Below are 18,027 nucleotides of genomic sequence, written 5' to 3' on the forward strand. Positions count from 1 at the left end.
ACTTCCGCAGTGGGCCATCAGCAATGCCACTGACAAAATTCTCAAGGAAGTTCAAGGACACAATAGACCCATCTAAACATGAGAGCAGAAACTGTCATCTAGAAATTGTGCCCCTGGGGTTGGGAGAGAGCAGAAGTAAGCATGGCGTTGAAACGGAAAAAGAAGTTTACCTTAAAAGGTTTGGAGCCCACACTATCGCTAAATTCTTAGCGTCCATGTTGGTGACGGAGCTGTTCCTGGCTAGAGACGCCAAGTGTCTCATCAGGTATTCCAGCGTCCTGGAAAACAAGAGAGGCAGATGTTCAGCACCAAAAAGCAAGCGGTGCTGCAGTGCACAAAACAAACCTCACTTCATGCTAGTGGTTGTCATTGCTACTGTCCCTGAATATGAAGTAGATAAAACGTTTCCAATGGCACCACGCTGCAGTACCAAGCCCTGCAAAGCACAGCCGCAGCCATTGGCTGCACCAATCGTACCCCCGTGCCAAGGAACTGACCCAATCCATTGACCCAATGCAGCCTTCAGCCGCTTCAGCGTGCACAGGCATGATGTTGCAGGTGTGAGGCAACACCTGGAATCGCATCATTGCCCTCTGAAAGGCAGCAGGGCTGAGCTCAGCAGACCGAGCGCAGCACTGACCTGTAGTGAGGAGCGGGCAGCTGCTGGATGGCTTCCTGCATTCTGTGCATCCGCTCCTCCTCTGTGGCAGCACAAACAGCGTCCTGGAAAAAGGCAGGAAGGGATTCAGACACCAGTCAGGCTGGAGAGCTGCCACAGGTTTGGGAACCATGGGGACAGCGCGCTGGTGGTCAGCACCGAGGCAGACTCGATGCCTTCCAAGAGGCATCAGGGGAACACAGTGGCACACAGCCTGTGTCATTGAGGTCAAGCAGTGCAAGCTCTGGGGGCTTTACTGCCTGATTGCACAGCACAGCTCCTCGCAGCAGGCATTCCTCTCCAAGTCCACTTTGCTATTAACCCCATTCTACCAATAGCTGGGGAACAGCAAAGGAAAGGGAATTCTCACAAGCATTGTGAATAGCTTAAATAAGCACCTCCTGGCACCACCACAAGTGGCATCAGTGAGAGGCAGGATGTGGCAAAGGCATGCCTCATGGGGCTAACAGAAAGAAGACCTCAGAACTGGGGCACTGCTGCAACCACCAGCCAGGACGCCCAGGGAACAGGTATGTGTCATTTCCAAGACATTGCCCTGAGCTTACCGAGAACTTGTCATACAGTTGGTCGGTCAGGAGAGGGTTCGGGAGCTCCCTGAAGTACAACTTGCACAGGGAGCTCACGCTGTGAAGTTCTCGGACGCTTAGCTCGGGAACCTGCTCCGTATCGAATTCATGGCTGCAGAGAAGGACACAGAATTGGGCAGATTGCTTTGAGAAAGAGGAAAAAAAGTCCAAAGACACACATACAGTCAAGAAAAGGAAGAGGTTCCTCTGAACGCCTGCAGCATGGCACGGGCCCCTACTGACAGCTGTGTCAGTTGCAGCACTCTTACCGTAGTTGCTGGATCCTGGATGCCACGCCGGACAGGCGGTATATCCCCCGCACCACACCATGTTCCTCAATGAATTGAGCGCAGCTCAGGAGGACCTGGGGGACTACAGAACAAGAGCCAGCGGTTAGCTCAGCTTCTTACTTAAGTCCTGGTTCAGGCCGTGCTCTTCTCACATCCCATCCTCTAAGCCCAGCCGGGCTACCGCTTGCTTCCTCCTTACAGGAGAAGGCTGGCAGAGACAGCTGTGAGGATAGTGCACAGAGACGCGTTCTTGGCTTTCCAGAAATGCCACGACCTATCAACAGCCTGGAGAAAGTAATTCTGGCAAAGCCACAGACACTGCAAGTCCCATCACAGCTCCCTGGGGAATGGAAGAATCCAATCTCACATCCAGAAGAGCTAGGGAAAGGATGCAGGATGCTCTCTGTGGCTAGAAGCCTTCCTACGTTTTCAGGCTGAAACAATTTCTGGATATGATCTCCCTTTCAACTTTAGATGCCCAACGGAGAAAGATCTCAGGAATGGGTTGTTCCTTACCATCACGGCCAGAGCGGAGAAGGTGCTCCCCCAGGTCACAGCCAAACACCCCTTCCTTCGTTGGCTCCGGCTCCGTTGCTCTCCTGGGGCGGGCCTTCACCAAGGAACGAAGGAAGGTACTGAGCTTGCCCCGTTTCTTCAGCACTGCACAACAAAACAAAGAAACCAGTTCATTTCAGGCTTGGATCGGTTGGACGAGGCCGATCATAACACATTCGACCGAGCACGTAACAACAGGAAGAACATTCCGAACAAGGACACGCAAGAACGGTTTTCCCCATCCCTGCAACTGCCCAAGGCCAGGTCAGAAGGGGCCCCATACAGCCTGCTCTCATCTCCAGCTAAATGCACAGGCTGGCGACCCAGACTGAGGCAGGGGCCTTGGAGCCTGAGGATCCTTTAGGCCCCTTCCAATCCCAAGCCATTCAAGGAGGATTCTGTGACTTCCCCATGCCCAAGAATAAACACAGTGAGATTGGGCCAGATCTCTGCGTGTTCCGCTTAATGCAGTCCTCTTGCTAAGCTTGCTCATCTCGGGCATTAACAAAACCCCTGAAAGCCAAGCTGTGTCCCCATTTTATTAATCCGCATTGTCAAATGTAAAACACGTACCTGGCTTTGGCAAGGAATTGACAAGGGACTCGGGAACTTTTCCGCTGATGAGTTCCACGCACTCACCAGGGAAAAACCCGACCTGGAACAAGAACAAAAAGACAGGTGGGCATTAGCCCAAGCTCAGCACCAAAGGGAAGGTCCTCTGACACCGACACAGGGCAACTGCTTGCGTCTAGAAGCCGTCCTGTGCAGGCAGAGCAGCTCCAGTCTGAGATTCCTGACTCTACTCAAGTTGTGCTCTCTAGTCGGAAACGTGTGCCTACCTCAAAGCCACGCTTGCCTCTCCACCAGGGGCTCAGCTCCTTTGGTGGCATAGCAACTATGCACACCAAGTCTCCAACCTGCAAGAGATTGAAACATCAATCCCAGCTTCAGCACAGCTGGCAGGAAAGCACAGCTCAAATAACTGCCTGATTCTTTGCTGCAGAATATCCTCAAGCTTGACAGCAAGGGAGACATTTTGAAGGAGTCTTGAGAGTATTCGAAAGGCGTTCACACCCTATACTACTCTCCCGTGCATGACAACAAGGAACGCCTGGAACTGCTTACCTCCAGGGAGAGCTCATCCGGCCCCTGGGCGACGTGGCTCTTAATAACATGGGCTGCCGCAATCGCCGGAACGTTAAGAGATGACACCGCACGCTCCAGCTGCGGCTTCCGCATGTTATCAGCCTGCAAAACAGAGCACAAGCCTTGGTCAGGAGCTGAGGACAAACCAGGAGGATTTCAAGGTGAGGAGCACATCTGCAGAGAAAGCTGCAGCAAATGCGCTCCATCCTTGTCGGGAGCACTTCAGAAGGAGCTGCACATCTCATCACAGTTGTTTCTCTTCCTGGCATGCATTGCCAGGCCATGCAAAGATGCATCTCTCTCTACCCAGACTAATCAGCAGTGGCACTGGTGCAGACAGGTGGCCAGGCCCTTTTTGGCCCATTCTTTCCTGCAGGAGAGTACATGTGCAGCTCCCTCTGCTGGCTCAACACAGGGAACAAAGACCAGCCAGGGCTTCATACTGTACCTCTGTCGCCGCCACCTCAGGCTCGCGGCTGATCCCACTGCACGCGACACCCATCACAGCAAGTGTGAAGAGCTGGAACAGAGCAGAAACACTTCTGTTTTCTCTGTTCACACAGCACAGTATGGGGACACTTCTTCAGAACTACCCTCGCATGCCCTGCGGCAAAACCATGAAGGGGGACAAAACATGGCACGTACCTGGCAGTGAGATCACCTCAAGCTACCTGCAGCAGTTCCTTGTCGCTTTGCTCAGATGTAATGAGAGCAAAAGCTGCACCGAGGCAGTGGGCGGATGGTGAAGAGAGGAGAGAGAAAGAGCAGGTCAGCGAGCAGGGCTAAGACAGCCATGGAATAACGCACACAGCACAACCGTCCCATCCCCTTGCTGCAAGACATGCTGAGTCTCAGGCTACGTGATGCCTGTCCTCCCAGCAACTTTACGATGCTTCCACAACTAAGTAAAGACGACGACGGAAGAAGCACCGAACGGGTGCCACCTTTACGGATACCCCCTTTGGAACGTGTGTACCGGGGGAAAATTACGTCTGATGGTCAAGAGTAAGCAATACGGTGCTGTGAGCTCCGACAGCCAGGAGTTCTCAACACCTCACTGCCCACCCGTCCATCCCACGTTGGCTCAGCTTACCTACAAGATGCTGCGCACGATGGTGTGAAGAAAAAGGCACTAAAGCCACTAAAGGCACTAAAGGCACAAGAGCATCAAACCAACCAACTACTCCGACCACTAGCTCACCCACAAAGGAGCACAGAACGCACCGCTCCTCCCCTCATTCCAGACGCTTATGACATCACCAAGGGCCAACAGCCTGGTCCACCATGACCCCCCACAAGGCGGGGAGGCAAGACCAAGTGGTCACGTCTGATTCCAACACAACACCACAACATTCCAGAACTCAGTGTGGGCTTGGAATTCTATCCTGGTGTGGCAGCGCAATGGGAGGTGTTAGGGCACAGCTGAAGAACTGACAGACACCGGACGTTTCCAAAGGAGGGTGCCAGATTAACTCTCAGCAGTCTCTTGCAGGGCTCTTTGGGATGCTTCAATCCCATTTTCACTGCCTAGGTCATTTCTAGAAAGTCCAGCCGACAAATGCTCACTTTGTCTGGGGAACGCCTCTATGCATCATGAATGAAAAATAAAATAAAATGGGCACGTGACCTTGTGACCTCTCTGCTCTTGTTGTCAGCCAGACACCTAAGATGAGCATTACGTGTTCGTGCTCCTGAATGAAGATTCACCCAAGTCTGTGTTCCACTCTGCTCCATCTCTGGGTCTAAAAGAAACACAGACAGAGATGATTACAAGATCCTTTGCACATATGAAAGCCCAGGGTGCACACTAATTCTCTTTAGCAAGAAATACTACTTGAGAATTCACAGAATCCACACATAAACTTACTTTCTCTTTAACCCTTTTCCTTTGTACATGATTCCACTATTTATACCCTCAATTAATGATTCATACTGCACATGATGTTATGATGTAGAATATTGACAGCAACAGCACAAAACCATGACAGAATCCACAGACAGTTTTTTGAGAGGTAGTATGAAAGATGAACAGAAAGGAAATAGATTCATTCAAATAACCTACTTAATCCTCTCCCCATCAAAAAGGAAGCCTTCTGGGCACTGTTACAAGCTGCTCCTAGAACAACTTGCACCACAAACTGCGGTACATACATCTTCTTCCCACAGCACCCTCCCCTCTCTGGTTAGTGTCAGATTCACTCAGGTTAAAATACGTGGATCAGAACAGCCATTCAGTTCTGCTGAGGCGGGATCCCACTGCCGGGATGTCCCCCAGTCCCATTTCCTGCTTTTCCCAGCACGGGTGGTGAAGGGAACAGCAACTGACATCACCTACCCAGACTTCTGCAGGGCCTTCCATTCAGTCTCACATCACAGCGAGAAGCAGGAGAGCTCTCGTTGCACAAAGCTCGGGGCTGCAGAAATCAAGGCTGCCTCTAAGGTGGTGCTTCAAACAACATGTGTAATTGGACACGAGACATGAAAGACAGGGCTGCAAGCGCAACATCAGCGCTTCCTGCAGAGCACATCGCACAGCTGTAGGCACACTGCAGAAGACTCACACAGCACCTGAGAGGTAACAGCTCAGGAAGGAAAACCTTACCCTGTGAACACAGCCACAAGCTACTCTCTTCTTCGTGGCCTTCGTTCACACTGAGCATTTCCCTCAAGAGTGCTGCTCAAGGTGATGCTGTCTCCAGCTGTTGGCCACTTGCACTGCTGGACGCTGCACCCACAGCTCATTCTGCTTGAAGTAAAGCCTGCTGGCTTCACTCCAAAGCACAGGCACAGGCCACAGCCTGATCCACCTGCTTTGTCTGAAAAGCTTCTAAAGCTGCTCTCATTGGATCCCTTCTGCTGCTCGTTCTCTCTGGGCAGGAAGCTCTACTCTCACAGCAACAGCCAAGAGCTGGAAGGCTGGAAACGCCTCCAATCCCCACGGATGATTCTGTCTACAAACACAACAGCTGCCTGCTCTTCAGCAGGGGGATGCTCACCCAGCAAAGCGCTCACCCAGCAGATACCTTTTCCATACTCTCAGAGCTGTCATAACAGTGTGCAGCCCTTGGCACTGCATTTCCAATCAAGGTAAACATAGATCTAAGCTACTCCTTCTGTGTTAATACTTAGATTCCCAGTTGCAGTTGGAGCTCGAGAGCTCAACACAACAGATATGACACGAGGTGCAACTGGAAGACGTGTCTCCAAGCCAACAAAAGCCAACTCACCAACCAAGAGCCAGGTCTTGCTAATTCAACTGATCAGAGCATGTGGGAGGGGGCCGGACATCAGACCACAAGTGTCCATTTCCACTGCAGCTCCATCTAGAGAAGAGCACCAATCAGCAGGTGAGAATTAATTCATTCACAGGCTGCACAATGAGTCAGTTCTTTACACAAAAATACCCCACACTGATCCCCACAAAAAAGGGAACGGCAGGAGCTAATACGGACCAAAGAGGTTCTTGTTCCTACGCCTCATCCTCTCACCCCAAGTCCTGGGTGATGCCCACAGGCTTCAAGTCAGGTCTCAAATCCATTGGACTCCTGTCTCTGGATTTGCCCTGGTCTGGCCCAAGCCCCGGTCCTACCATAGGATTGTAGAATTACTCAGGTTGGAAAAGACCTTGAAGATGATCAAGTCCAACCGCAGCCTAACCAGTACCCTAACTCTAAAAGCCCTACACTAAATCATATCCCTGAGTACCACATCCAAATGGCTCTTAAATACAACCAGGGATGGCGATTCAACCACCTCCCTTGGGAGCCTATTCCAGTCACCAATGCCGAGTACAGAGGCAGGATGACTTCCCTAGTCCTGCTCACCACACCATTCCTGATACAAGCCAGGATTCAATTGGCCCTCTTGGCCACCTGGGCACACTGCTGGCTCATATTCAGCCGAGTGTCCATCAGCACACCAAGGTCTCTTTTCTTCTGGGAGCTTTCCAGCCACACCTCCCCAAGCCTGTAGGGTTGCCTGGGGTTGTTGTGACCAAAATGCAGGACCCGACACTTGGCCCTCATGAAACTCATGCCGTTAGCATGAGTTAACCAGATAGACCCTGGGATGCAGACTGCTCTCCAAAGCCCAACTGGACACCAGCACACAAGAAGTTGATCAGATCCATCCCCAAGCAAGCACCAAGCCTCCCCAGGAAACTCTTTGCCATCAGCTCCGTCATCGCCTTTCCTTTCCTCCACACCTCAATCCCAAAGTAGTTCCCACATCTGCCAGCACGTGTTACCTCCCACCTTCTCATCGCACAGTGCTTCAACAGCACCAAATTTGCTTCTGGGGCCCTCCTTCACCTCACTGTGCTAACACTCAACTGTCATTATGATTAAACCACATTCTTTCTTTCCTCCTCAAAATAAAATGATTCTCAGACTAGAGGAATAGAAGGCTGAATCTGAGACACCCCCAGTCTGCAAAATAATCTGCTGCTTGGAAGCAAAGCGCTGTGCCAAGGAGTGCAGCTGCAAGCCGCAGGAGAAAAGTCACCATGCTGCCCTTCTCCTTTAGAACAGAAGGAAACACCACAGAAAGACAGAGCAGGCTTCACAAGCTCAAAATCCAGCACATCAAGCTGGCAAGAGATGATTCTGAACTGCCCTCGTTTACACTCATCTCCACAGTGGGGTCCGTCGTGGAGAGCTGAGAAGGAACTTACTGGCAGAGGCAGGGCCCTTCCCTGCAGCACTCCTTCTGTTAGTTCAGATTTAACTTACACAGAAATCCTAGCAGACGTTCTCACTGAGAACTGCACCTAAAATTCTTCCTTCCAGAGGAAAACAGGCCCAACACGCGGTTGTATACAATGCTTTCATCAAAACGAAGCAGAGATGGCACAGCAGGACAGACCTACTCAGAGTGCATGTTAGAAGCCATTCAAGAACCTAGTCGTTCTTGCTGCAGGTCCCCCGACTTCTGTTAAAAGCTGAACTGTCTCCAGAGCACCTGTTTCCATCAGCTGCCACCATCTAAAACAGCCAGCCTTCCTGCGGTCACCTGGCCCAAACATCCCTTTTGCTCTACGCTTGATTCCTGCAAGAGATCACAGTAAGGGATCACAGTGCTGGCACAGCTGAAACATAAAGGGTGTGCGAGTTCCCTGTTAGCACTCAGTGTGAACAAATCTACCAATGAGCAACACCGTGAATCCTCACTCACCTCAGCAGAGGTCAGCCCGCACCCCAGCCTTCCGCCTATCCACGTGCACATGCACACATGTGCAATGCTCTGCCCCTTCTACACACCCTCATGCACGCAACGCATCTTGTACCCTCCTTAGCATTCACAAACGTGCAAAACATCCCTGGGAACACATATGTGCCAACAAATACCACAAAACATCCCTTTGTCTCCACCTGTGTGCAACCCAACTCCTCACACACCCCTGTGCAAACACACAATTGTGCCACCGCATCCACGCACTATCCGTGTGCTCACACACACTCATGCAACCACATCCCTTGGTGCAGCCCTGTGCGCACACACACAGCCACATGTGCAGCCCCTTCCTTTCACTCCCAAAGTGCACACACACACCGGTACCACAATGTCCTTGCGCAGCTCCAACACTCTGCACACCCCTGTGCACGCACATATACGTGCAGGCTCGTCCTTACACACATACCCACTGACCTACACACACCTGAGCAACCCCACTGATTTGTACACTCATGGACACAAATGTGTGTGCAACACCATTGGTGCACAAATACACACAAACACACAAACTCATGGAACCCCACTGCTTTGTGCAATGCTGTGCACACTCACGTGTGTCATGCACTGATTTCCCAGCCAGTCCTCGTGGGGCCTCTTACTTAGGACGGGAGTGCAGGGGAGCAGCCAGAAGCTGTCTGCATTCCCTGCTGTCTGCTGGGCAGTTTTTCTGGAGATGCTTGGGTTGCTTTGCTTTTCCTTGGGAGGTGGGAATGAGCTTTGGGTTGGAGGCACATCCCGTGCCAGAGCATCCCAATGGCATGCGTGGGATCAGCAGGTCTGTCAGAGAAGTGGGTGAGGTTGCACACCAAGCTGCAGCAGAGGAAGGGGAGGAGGTTCCAGCACAGCTCTGCACCATTCTCTGCCACACTGGGCAGCTTGTTCCTGGCTCAGCAGTGCCATCAGACAAGAAGCAGGGAAGGAAATCAAGGATGGTGGGTACCATCAAACGCTGTCGGTGCATGCCTTCGTAAGAAAAACAGACCCAGAGCTTGTGGGTTGTTTCTGCTTTGGTAGCATTCATGTGCTGTAGCTGAGCAAAAGGTTGTGCTGCTTGAATCTTCTTCTGCAAGAGCCGCCTACCAGTAAATGTCTGCAGAGATAGAGGATGTGACAGAAAGCATTTGTCTCCACGACAGTGTAGTTACACTTGGTCGAGAGAGTGAGAGAGGCAGGCAGCACTGCCTGATGTTGGTCAGGGTGAGCTCCTCCTGCCGCAGCGCGATGATGGCAGGGCTGGAGATGATCTGCAGGGACAGCTCACAGGTGGGAGCCAGGAATGGACACGGTGGGAGGACAGAGGTGTCAGGGAGCAGCCACGGCGTTGAAGAGCATCCAAAAAGCAATAAAAAAAAGCACTGAAAAGCATCACAAAGCCACAGCCAGGAGGCTTGCAGTTTTCATGAGCAGTATCCAGGATGCTAGAGACTATTTGCTGCCATAAAAAATGGTAGCAGAGCTCTCACTGCAGGCATCCCAAAGTCAGGCAAAATGTGAACACATCCAGAGCTCTGCTGCACGCACCCCACAGCCAGAGCGTTGCAAGCTGAGCTGCCTTGCTGTTTCTTGCACTCTTCCCAGTCCCTGTGAATGAAGACTTGGAATGCAGCCAAAGTGTTGATTGAGCACGAGCGTGCCTTTATTCAATGGGACAAAGGAGGGCGTGAGAGGTCCAGGCTTTAAGATGGGACTCATCCTCTGTTGTTAAGGAGGGAGTGGCTCAGAGCTCCTGCTGTTACTTGGAGCCTGGGCCTGGTGGCCTGATTCTATGCCCCCCTCCAAGGGGCTCGTCATCTCCTCTGTGTCGCTGACCTGAGCCTGCATGGTGCTGCTGCTGTCGGGGCATTCAGGCTGTGCTTGGGCTGGGCTGCACTGCAGAAGCACTGGGTCCAGGCTGGTGCCTGTGGTGTCTGGCAGGCTCAGGTCAGCAGCTTCAGCAGGGATGGGATGAATGAGGGCTTGAACTTCGATGACGTTCTTCTCTTGATCACTGCTGTCATATGGAAGGCTTTCACTGGAACTGCAGCATCCTGTGCTTCCCATGAGTTCTCCATTGATGGAAGCGCAGGATGCATCATCGTCACATGCCCTGAGTCTTCGGGGTACATGAGGGCTGGAGTCACCTAGGAAGGAGTAGATGCACAGCGGTTAGTGTCGAACGTTCGCAAGATGAATCATGGAAGAGGTTCTTGACATTTGGCTATGTATGGGTGGTGGGCAGAAGCAAATAGGCTTCTAACAACAGTGTCACTGTCTTGAAAGTGATCCTCGTGCAGGATCCTCCTCGTGAAGGAGGTACAAGCCCACTGAAAGCATGAATTCTAGCTGTGTTGCTCACAAGCAGTGTTTTGAAAGCTGGATTTGCACTCTTACCTGCCAGGACCACGACTTCTGCTTCTGATGGCTCCCTGGCACTGCGCTGCAGTTGGTGTTCGGCCACAGGTGATGGTCTTTGCAGGCAGAGGCAGGAACACCAACTGCCGCAGCGCGATGACTCCATCCTCTTTCTGGGAGAACTTGCTCTGGAGAGAGAAAACAGAGCATGCTGTCAGTCGTGGTGTAGGGTGAAGGAAGAGCTGCTCCGAGCCCTTGACAACAGTTGCCCGTTCCTGGCACTGCCTGCTTTCTGCTGAAACACAGCTTAGAAACGCGCTCTGTTTCAAACAGCAGAGGACGCTTCCATTCCTACAGCTCCGCCCTCAAGTCCTGCTGGCTACATTTCTCTCAACCATGTCAAGCAAGATGTGGAGCATGTGAGCAAAGGCTCCACAGCAGGACAGGACAGGAGCTGGCAGGCTCATATATATATATAATGGACAAAAATTAAACCAATAAAACCCAACCGACCAATGATGATAGGGGCTGGAAAGGGAAGTCCTCTTTACCTTTTAGATGGAAAATCAATTACTGTGTGGAAGTTCCCCTGTACAACTGCGGGGGCTTCCTCCTCTTCTATCTCGCTGCTCTGTGTCACAGTGGGAGAGCTGCTCTGGCCGTTTCTCTCAGCCTGTGCCTCCTGCACGGTGAGCAGCTTCGTGGCAGGAGGAGACACCCACACAGACTTTAGCCCGGCCAGAGAACTGTGCCCTGCAAGGGAAAACCACAGGTAAGAGGGAGGATCAGACAGCAGCAGCACAGCCATCCCAGTTCTGCATTTCTCTCAGACTTGCTTATCCGAGACACTGGAAGACGAGGAGCTCAAACTAACCATGTGCTTAGAGGTATGCTCGTGGCAAAGGACACAGCCACAATTAAGAGCAGCTCAATGTATCAAAATAGGCAAACGAAAACCCTATTAAAACTAGTGGGCAGGGAACTCAGAAAGGTTCGCTGCCACACTTCAATCATGCATCACCTGCTGGCAAAACATCTTAACAGCAGTGACAGTTTTCTCCATGTAAGGTTTGGGTTTGGACACACTAAGGACATAGCAACAGGGTGCCATATTCTAATCTAAGCCCAGAAGCCTGTTGTCTCCTCGACAGTTAGAGCATTTTCAGAGGTCTTAGAGAAGGCCTGGATTGGATCAAGATGTCAGATCAAGATCAAGCTAATGGAGGAAGATGCTCACCCTCTCCCACGGCTGGTGTGGATTTGGAGCAGAAGATGACGTCTGTGTGGCTTATGATGAACTCAACAACAGCCGACTGCGTCTGCAGCTCCATACAGGCAACTTCTCCGCTGGCGCAGGCTGACTGGCTCTGCTGGGATCTGAAGAAAAGGCAGATCTTACAAGTCATTTCCCCAAGATCATTTCCCCAAGTATGAATTTTTGCAGAGAAAAACTGTCAAACTGGGCTCTGGAGACTTCCGCAGTGGGCCATCAGCAATGCCACTGACAAAATTCTCAAGGAAGTTCAAGGACACAATAGACCCATCTAAACATGAGAGCAGAAACTGTCATCTAGAAATTGTGCCCCTGGGGTTGGGAGAGAGCAGAAGTAAGCATGGCGTTGAAACGGAAAAAGAAGTTTACCTTAAAAGGTTTGGAGCCCACACTATCGCTAAATTCTTAGCGTCCATGTTGGTGACGGAGCTGTTCCTGGCTAGAGACGCCAAGTGTCTCATCAGGTATTCCAGCGTCCTGGAAAACAAGAGAGGCAGATGTTCAGCACCAAAAAGCAAGCGGTGCTGCAGTGCACAAAACAAACCTCACTTCATGCTAGTGGTTGTCATTGCTACTGTCCCTGAATATGAAGTAGATAAAACGTTTCCAATGGCACCACGCTGCAGTACCAAGCCCTGCAAAGCACAGCCGCAGCCATTGGCTGCACCAATCGTACCCCCGTGCCAAGGAACTGACCCAATCCATTGACCCAATGCAGCCTTCAGCCGCTTCAGCGTGCACAGGCATGATGTTGCAGGTGTGAGGCAACACCTGGAATCGCATCATTGCCCTCTGAAAGGCAGCAGGGCTGAGCTCAGCAGACCGAGCGCAGCACTGACCTGTAGTGAGGAGCGGGCAGCTGCTGGATGGCTTCCTGCATTCTGTGCATCCGCTCCTCCTCTGTGGCAGCACAAACAGCGTCCTGGAAAAAGGCAGGAAGGGATTCAGACACCAGTCAGGCTGGAGAGCTGCCACAGGTTTGGGAACCATGGGGACAGCGCGCTGGTGGTCAGCACCGAGGCAGACTCGATGCCTTCCAAGAGGCATCAGGGGAACACAGTGGCACACAGCCTGTGTCGTTGAGGTCAAGCAGTGCAAGCTCTGGGGGCTTTACTGCCTGATTGCACAGCACAGCTCCTCGCAGCAGGCATTCCTCTCCAAGTCCACTTTGCTATTAACCCCATTCTACCAATAGCTGGGGAACAGCAAAGGAAAGGGAATTCTCACAAGCATTGTGAATAGCTTAAATAAGCACCTCCTGGCACCACCACAAGTGGCATCAGTGAGAGGCAGGATGTGGCAAAGGCATGCCTCATGGGGCTAACAGAAAGAAGACCTCAGAACTGGGGCACTGCTGCAACCACCAGCCAGGACGCCCAGGGAACAGGTATGTGTCATTTCCAAGACATTGCCCTGAGCTTACCGAGAACTTGTCATACAGTTGGTCGGTCAGGAGAGGGTTCGGGAGCTCCCTGAAGTACAACTTGCACAGGGAGCTCACGCTGTGAAGTTCTCGGACGCTTAGCTCGGGAACCTGCTCCGTATCGAATTCATGGCTGCAGAGAAGGACACAGAATTGGGCAGAGGGCTTTGAGAAAGAGGAAAACAAGTCCAAAGACACACATACAGTCAAGAAAAGGAAGAGGTTCCTCTGAACGCCTGCAGCATGGCACGGGCCCCTACTGACAGCTGTGTCAGTTGCAGCACTCTTACCGTAGTTGCTGGATCCTGGATGCCACGCCGGACAGGCGGTATATCCCCCGCACCACACCATGTTCCTCAATGAATTGAGCGCAGCTCAGGAGGACCTGGGGGACTACAGAACAAGAGCCAGCGGTTAGCTCAGCTTCTTACTTAAGTCCTGGTTCAGGCCGTGCTCTTCTCACATCCCATCCTCTAAGCCCAGCCGGGCTACCGCTTGCTTCCTCCTTACAGGAGAAGGCTGGCAGAGACAGCTGTGAGGATAGTGCACAGAGACGCGTTCTTGGCTTTCCAGAAATGCCACGACCTATCAACAGCCTGGAGAAAGTAATTCTGGCAAAGCCACAGACACTGCAAGTCCCATCACAGCTCCCTGGGGAATGGAAGAATCCAATCTCACATCCAGAAGAGCTAGGGAAAGGATGCAGGATGCTCTCTGTGGCTAGAAGCCTTCCTACGTTTTCAGGCTGAAACAATTTCTGGATATGATCTCCCTTTCAACTTTAGATGCCCAACGGAGAAAGATCTCAGGAATGGGTTGTTCCTTACCATCACGGCCAGAGCGGAGAAGGTGCTCCCCCAGGTCACAGCCAAACACCCCTTCCTTCGTTGGCTCCGGCTCCGTTGCTCTCCTGGGGCGGGCCTTCACCAAGGAACGAAGGAAGGTACTGAGCTTGCCCCGTTTCTTCAGCACTGCACAACAAAACAAAGAAACCAGTTCATTTCAGGCTTGGATCGGTTGGACGAGGCCGATCATAACACATTCGACCGAGCACGTAACAACAGGAAGAACATTCCGAACAAGGACACGCAAGAACGGTTTTCCCCATCCCTGCAACTGCCCAAGGCCAGGTCAGAAGGGGCCCCATACAGCCTGCTCTCATCTCCAGCTAAATGCACAGGCTGGCGACCCAGACTGAGGCAGGGGCCTTGGAGCCTGAGGATCCTTTAGGCCCCTTCCAATCCCAAGCCATTCAAGGAGGATTCTGTGACTTCCCCATGCCCAAGAATAAACACAGTGAGATTGGGCCAGATCTCTGCGTGTTCCGCTTAATGCAGTCCTCTTGCTAAGCTTGCTCATCTCGGGCATTAACAAAACCCCTGAAAGCCAAGCTGTGTCCCCATTTTATTAATCCGCATTGTCAAATGTAAAACACGTACCTGGCTTTGGCAAGGAATTGACAAGGGACTCGGGAACTTTTCCGCTGATGAGTTCCACGCACTCACCAGGGAAAAACCCGACCTGGAACAAGAACAAAAAGACAGGTGGGCATTAGCCCAAGCTCAGCACCAAAGGGAAGGTCCTCTGACACCGACACAGGGCAACTGCTTGCGTCTAGAAGCCGTCCTGTGCAGGCAGAGCAGCTCCAGTCTGAGATTCCTGACTCTACTCAAGTTGTGCTCTCTAGTCGGAAACGTGTGCCTACCTCAAAGCCACGCTTGCCTCTCCACCAGGGGCTCAGCTCCTTTGGTGGCATAGCAACTATGCACACCAAGTCTCCAACCTGCAAGAGATTGAAACATCAATCCCAGCTTCAGCACAGCTGGCAGGAAAGCACAGCTCAAATAACTGCCTGATTCTTTGCTGCAGAATATCCTCAAGCTTGACAGCAAGGGAGACATTTTGAAGGAGTCTTGAGAGTATTCGAAAGGCGTTCACACCCTATACTACTCTCCCGTGCATGACAACAAGGAACGCCTGGAACTGCTTACCTCCAGGGAGAGCTCATCCGGCCCCTGGGCGACGTGGCTCTTAATAACATGGGCTGCCGCAATCGCCGGAACGTTAAGAGATGACACCGCACGCTCCAGCTGCGGCTTCCGCATGTTATCAGCCTGCAAAACAGAGCACAAGCCTTGGTCAGGAGCTGAGGACAAACCAGGAGGATTTCAAGGTGAGGAGCACATCTGCAGAGAAAGCTGCAGCAAATGCGCTCCATCCTTGTCGGGAGCACTTCAGAAGGAGCTGCACATCTCATCACAGTTGTTTCTCTTCCTGGCGTGCATTGCCAGGCCATGCAAAGATGCATCTCTCTCTACCCAGACTAATCAGCAGTGGCACTGGTGCAGACAGGTGGCCAGGCCCTTTTTGGCCCATTCTTTCCTGCAGGAGAGTACATGTGCAGCTCCCTCTGCTGGCTCAACACAGGGAACAAAGACCAGCCAGGGCTTCATACTGTACCTCCGTCGCCGCCACCTCAGGCTCGCGGCTGATCCCACTGCACGCGACACCCATCACAGCAAGTGTGAAGAGCTGGAACAGAGCAGAAACACTTCTGTTTTCTCTGTTCACACAGCACAGTATGGGGACACTTCTTCAGAACTACCCTCGCATGCCCTGCGGCAAAACCATGAAGGGGGACAAAACATGGCACGTACCTGGCAGTGAGATCACCTCAAGCTACCTGCAGCAGTTCCTTGTCGCTTTGCTCAGATGTAATGAGAGCAAAAGCTGCACCGAGGCAGTGGGCGGATGGTGAAGAGAGGAGAGAGAAAGAGCAGGTCAGCGAGCAGGGCTAAGACAGCCATGGAATAACGCACACAGCACAACCGTCCCATCCCCTTGCTGCAAGACATGCTGAGTCTCAGGCTACGTGATGCCTGTCCTCCCAGCAACTTTACGATGCTTCCACAACTAAGTAAAGACGACGACGGAAGAAGCACCGAACGGGTGCCACCTTTACGGATACCCCCTTTGGAACGTGTGTACCGGGGGAAAATTACGTCTGATGGTCAAGAGTAAGCAATACGGTGCTGTGAGCTCCGACAGCCAGGAGTTCTCAACACCTCACTGCCCACCCGTCCATCCCACGTTGGCTCAGCTTACCTACAAGATGCTGCGCACGATGGTGTGAAGAAAAAGGCACTAAAGCCACTAAAGGCACTAAAGGCACAAGAGCAACAAACCAACCAACTACTCCGACCACTAGCTCACCCACAAAGGAGCACAGAACGCACCGCTCCTCCCCTCATTCCAGACGCTTATGACATCACCAAGGGCCAACAGCCTGGTCCACCATGACCCCCCACAAGGCGGGGAGGCAAGACCAAGTGGTCACGTCTGATTCCAACACAACACCACAACATTCCAGAACTCAGTGTGGGCTTGGAATTCTATCCTGGTGTGGCAGCGCAATGGGAGGTGTTAGGGCACAGCGGAAGAACTGACAGACACCGGACGTTTCCAAAGGAGGGTGCCAGATTAACTCTCAGCAGTCTCTTGCAGGGCTCTTTGGGATGCTTCAATCCCATTTTCACTGCCTAGGTCATTTCTAGAAAGTCCAGCCGACAAATGCTCACTTTGTCTGGGGAACGCCTCTATGCATCATGAATGAAAAATAAAATAAAATGGGCACGTGACCTTGTGACCTCTCTGCTCTTGTTGTCAGCCAGACACCTAAGATGAGCATTACGTGTTCGTGCTCCTGAATGAAGATTCACCCAAGTCTGTGTTCCACTCTGCTCCATCTCTGGGTCTAAAAGAAACACAGACAGAGATGATTACAAGATCCTTTGCACATATGAAAGCCCAGGGTGCACACTAATTCTCTTTAGCAAGAAATACTACTTGAGAATTCACAGAATCCACACATAAACTTACTTTCTCTTTAACCCTTTTCCTTTGTACATGATTCCACTATTTATACCCTCAATTAATGATTCATACTGCACATGATGTTATGATGTAGAATATTGACAGCAACAGCACAAAACCATGACAGAATCCACAGACAGTTTTTTGAGAGGTAGTATGAAAGATGAACAGAAAGGAAATAGATTCATTCAAATAACCTACTTAATCCTCTCCCCATCAAAAAGGAAGCCTTCTGGGCACTGTTACAAGCTGCTCCTAGAACAACTTGCACCACAAACTGCGGTACATACATCTTCTTCCCACAGCACCCTCCCCTCTCTGGTTAGTGTCAGATTCACTCAGGTTAAAATACGTGGATCAGAACAGCCATTCAGTTCTGCTGAGGCGGGATCCCACTGCCGGGATGTCCCCCAGTCCCATTTCCTGCTTTTCCCAGCACGGGTGGTGAAGGGAACAGCAACTGACATCACCTACCCAGACTTCTGCAGGGCCTTCCATTCAGTCTCACATCACAGCGAGAAGCAGGAGAGCTCTCGTTGCACAAAGCTCGGGGCTGCAGAAATCAAGGCTGCCTCTAAGGTGGTGCTTCAAACAACATGTGTAATTGGACACGAGACATGAAAGACAGGGCTGCAAGCGCAACATCAGCGCTTCCTGCA

The 18,027-nt window shown here is 51.8% G+C and overlaps 3 protein-coding genes and 1 long non-coding RNA gene across 4 annotated transcripts; all 4 read right to left on the reverse strand.

Moving 5' to 3' along the window:
* Positions 1-94: 94 nt before the first annotated feature.
* On the reverse strand, positions 95-2,757 carry LOC146762944 (rho GTPase-activating protein 32-like; the record flags this gene model as incomplete). The annotated part of the gene is made up of 7 exons (XM_085543301.1): positions 95-113; positions 171-278; positions 641-723; positions 1,225-1,357; positions 1,515-1,617; positions 2,052-2,195; positions 2,664-2,757. Coding segments are annotated over 7 exons (684 nt in total), but the record flags the coding sequence as incomplete, so codon positions are not given.
* A 5,424-nt stretch (positions 2,758-8,181) lies between these two features.
* Positions 8,182-9,100, reverse strand: LOC146762945 (uncharacterized). The gene is made up of 2 exons (XR_014932334.1): positions 9,021-9,100; positions 8,182-8,282 (listed from the first exon to the last, which is right to left on the reverse strand). It is a non-coding gene; the product is annotated as an uncharacterized LOC146762945 (long non-coding RNA).
* Positions 9,101-10,080: 980 nt separating this feature from the next.
* Positions 10,081-11,607, reverse strand: LOC146762946 (rho GTPase-activating protein 32-like). The gene is made up of 3 exons (XM_085543378.1): positions 11,351-11,607; positions 10,839-10,987; positions 10,081-10,588 (listed from the first exon to the last, which is right to left on the reverse strand). Exons 1-3 carry the CDS (start codon positions 11,605-11,607, stop codon positions 10,170-10,172), a joined length of 825 nt encoding a protein of 274 aa, XP_085399504.1. The 3' UTR covers positions 10,081-10,169.
* Positions 11,608-12,365: 758 nt separating this feature from the next.
* Positions 12,366-15,028, reverse strand: LOC146762947 (rho GTPase-activating protein 32-like; the record flags this gene model as incomplete). Its single annotated transcript, XM_085543453.1, has 7 exons — positions 12,366-12,384; positions 12,442-12,549; positions 12,912-12,994; positions 13,496-13,628; positions 13,786-13,888; positions 14,323-14,466; positions 14,935-15,028. Coding segments are annotated over 7 exons (684 nt in total), but the record flags the coding sequence as incomplete, so codon positions are not given.
* Positions 15,029-18,027: the final 2,999 nt, after the last annotated feature.

This window comes from Coturnix japonica, chromosome 1 (genome assembly GCF_054131305.1).
Source record: "Coturnix japonica strain WE chromosome 1, WE-NBRP24, whole genome shotgun sequence".
Classification (NCBI taxonomy): domain Eukaryota; kingdom Metazoa; phylum Chordata; class Aves; order Galliformes; family Phasianidae; genus Coturnix; species Coturnix japonica.

Coding starts and splice junctions, on each gene's coding strand:
- LOC146762946 (XM_085543378.1), bottom strand. CDS start 11,607: ATGGCTGTGCTGCTGCTGTCTGATCCTCCCTCTTACCTGTGGTTTTCC. Junction 10,988..11,350: donor ATTGATTTTCCATCTAAAAG/GTAAAGAGGACT, acceptor TTCTCTCTCCAG/AGCAAGTTCTCCCAGAAAGA. Junction 10,589..10,838: donor AGAAGTCGTGGTCCTGGCAG/GTAAGAGTGCAA, acceptor ACTCCTTCCTAG/GTGACTCCAGCCCTCATGTA.